The 2,870-nt window shown below is 56.0% G+C and overlaps 1 protein-coding gene across 1 annotated transcript in view; it reads right to left on the bottom strand.

The window, feature by feature from the left end:
- PLEKHG3 (pleckstrin homology and RhoGEF domain containing G3) overlaps positions 1–1,653 on the bottom strand; it is a 16,063-nt gene extending 14,410 nt beyond the window's left edge. The window contains 1 exon segment of the mRNA XM_013003746.2: positions 1,278–1,653. Within this exon segment, the coding sequence (XP_012859200.1) occupies positions 1,278–1,619 (342 nt within the window). The 5' untranslated portion in view covers positions 1,620–1,653.
- Between the last annotated feature and the right edge of the window lie 1,217 nt (positions 1,654–2,870).

Raw genomic sequence — 2,870 nt, forward strand, 5'->3', positions numbered from 1 at the left:
GGACAAACGGACCACGTCAACAACAATCTCCCGTGGACAAATGGAACACGCCAACAACAGTCTCCTGTGGACAAATGGACCACGTCAACCACAATCTCCCGTGGACGAATGGACCACGTCAACAATAATCTCCCGTGGACAAATGGACCACGCCAACAACAGTCTCCTGTGGACAAATGGACCACGTCAACTACAATCTCCCGTGGACGAATGGACCACGTCAACAATAATCTCCCGTGGACAAATAGACCACGCCAACAACAGTCTCCTGTGGACAAATGGACCACGTCAACAACAATCTCCTGTGGACAAATGGACCACGTCAACAACAATCTCCTGTGGACGAATGGACCACCTCAACAACAATCTCCTGGGGCCCTGAGATCAGAGCAACTAGATGGTGCCCAGCTATTAGACCGAATGGTACTCGAGGGTCCTGGATGGAGAGCAAGAAGAACGGGAAACAAAATTCAAAGGGGAGCCCGGGAGAATATGACCCTCTCAGGTCTGGAAACACACACACCACCATTCCCCCCCCCCCTTAATTTCCAGCCAGATGAAAGACAGGTCTACAAAGGGAACATCAGCAATAATGAGACATGCACACAGCTTAGAATAATCCACCACCTGAGATAAACCAGGAAGCCTTTCCTCAAGAGCAAAGCTGAGAAGGGTCAGGAAGGAGAGGCGGAGGACTGGGAACGGGGAGAAAGTGAAATAAGTGAGGTTGCAAGGGGGGATTGCACCCAGTGGAGAGAATCAAAAGGCATATGACATGTCGAATGGGAAACCGATCTGCTCTGTGAACGTTCGCCAAGTTCAAAATAAAAACAAGCGAGGCCCAAAGATTCCCTAGCTAGGAAACAACAGAGCCGGGATCTGGAGGCCAAAGGGGTTGTGTCCAGAGCCAATCTCTTCCCTGTGCCAGTCTCCTGAGTCTGTTCTTTTCCCAGGCCCTCTCCCTCCCTATCAAATGTGGGGGCGCCCTGGGGATCTGCAGGCAGTGCTGTTAACCCAAGCCATGCATCAGCCAATCAGCCGCAGTCATAAGTGTGAGGCGTTGCTAACAAGGGCAGGTAAACAAGAGTGCCACCTGCCTCCATGCAAAGCAGTCCTTCCAAGGCCAATGTGTTTGGGAGGATGTGCCTTCCCAAGAGGGAAAAGGGTTTTGTGCAAAAGAGCCAGGCCAGCAGAGGCCAGGGTCCATGAGCCCAGTGAGGGGATGGGGAGCCCCGCTCCTACCTTCCGCCCAGGAGCCCACGCTGGTGGGCACTCACCTCCACAATGCTGCGAAGGTCCTGCACGTACATCCTCTCCGTCTCCACAATCTCTCGCACCACTCGGCCCAGGTAGCTGAGCTTGTGTCCTGCCGAGGCCCGGCTGTTGAATGGCGAGAGGGGCCCCCTCCCGGTCCGCCAGCTGCTGGAGTTGTTGTTGCTGTTGGGGGGCTGCCGGCCACGCGGGGAGCCTGCCCCGTTCTTGGCGGACGCCTCCGAGCTGATAGGCTCCTCCATGGCCCCACGGCTGTCCCGGGAGGAGCCTGACGAGGAGGTGGTGGAGGTAAGGCTCACTGGTCGCTCCTGGCTGCCGTCTTGGCGGAGGGAGGCAGAGACGGGCATCCTGGCATCGCTGCCTAGGTTGGGCACCCTAGGGAGATTCTGGAGCAAAACAGACAGGTCTAGGGTCAAAACTCTGAACCCGGAGGGAGGATCTGTCCCACGGACCCCGGGAGCATCTCCCAGGAAGCTGTCCCTGATTCCAACTGCTTCATCTGGATCCACCCCCTTCGCAGGATGGAGGAAAGGGGAGCCAGGCACAGGAGAGACAGGGGCTCCCGGGAAGCAGAGAGGATGTTTCTGCCCACAGGGTGGTCAGAGGTGCCTGGCAGATGGAATGCAAAACCCAGCCCAGCTGCTCAGCAAAGACATGGCTTCTGCCACCTGAGGTAGGTAATGCCAGGCCATAATATCCTCTCTCACTCACTACTGTCCAGTGGATTCCCTCTCGAAGAGGCCAGGGACAATAGAACTGCCTCCTCTCTGGGTTTCTGAGACTTTAACTCTTTACAGGAGCAGACAGCCTCCTCTGTCTCCTGTGGAGCAGCTGGTGAGATCGAACCTCTGACCTTGTGGTTAGTAGCTCAATATCCTTTCTAGGAGAACAACCTCTCGGGAATTTCACCACAAACCCGAAGCTTTCTGGATACTGGTGAGGGAAGGCAGAGGTGATGGTGGCAAGGCTGAGCCAAGCATAATGCTTGCCCCCACCCCTGCACACCTAATGCAGGTTCAGGCCCTTGACTCACCCCAGGCCCCTGAGAGGGGGTGAGGCCCAGACACAGGAAATTCCTCAGGGCTGAGCCACCTGTGAGTCTAGTAAACTGCTCCTCAGCACAGTTGGATGGGGAAACTGCCTCAGGTTGACCTTGTTCCCTGAACAGAGGAGATGCCTCACAAGCAGGCCCACCTGGGATTGGCAAGTAAGAAAGGGGAGGGCCACACCCACCCACGAGAACAGAGCTCCTGTACCTTACCTTTTCCCAGAAGGTACATTTGATCACCAGTAGGGGTGGCTGGGGGGTAACGCACACCACATTCCTGGACACTGACCCATCGCCTTCCACCCCTAGCTCTGGGACGCAGACATTGCCCAGCCATAGACCAAAATGCTGGGGCAGGGCCATCATGCTGGCAGGCCTGGCACTGTCTCTCCATGGTTTCCTGTGCCTCAGCCCCAACCTGGAATCCTGTGCTCTGCTCTGTGCCAGTAACCCTTGGCCTCTGGCCTTGGCAAATATTGTGTCCTTTGCCTGGATTTCACACCGCACCGTGTGTGTGTGTGTGTGTGTGTGTGTGTGTGTGTGTGTGTGT

The sequence above is a fragment of the Echinops telfairi genome, unplaced genomic scaffold (genome assembly GCF_000313985.2).
Source record: "Echinops telfairi isolate 266 unplaced genomic scaffold, ASM31398v2 ScPeMD7_18;HRSCAF=68, whole genome shotgun sequence".
Taxonomy (NCBI): domain Eukaryota; kingdom Metazoa; phylum Chordata; class Mammalia; order Afrosoricida; family Tenrecidae; genus Echinops; species Echinops telfairi.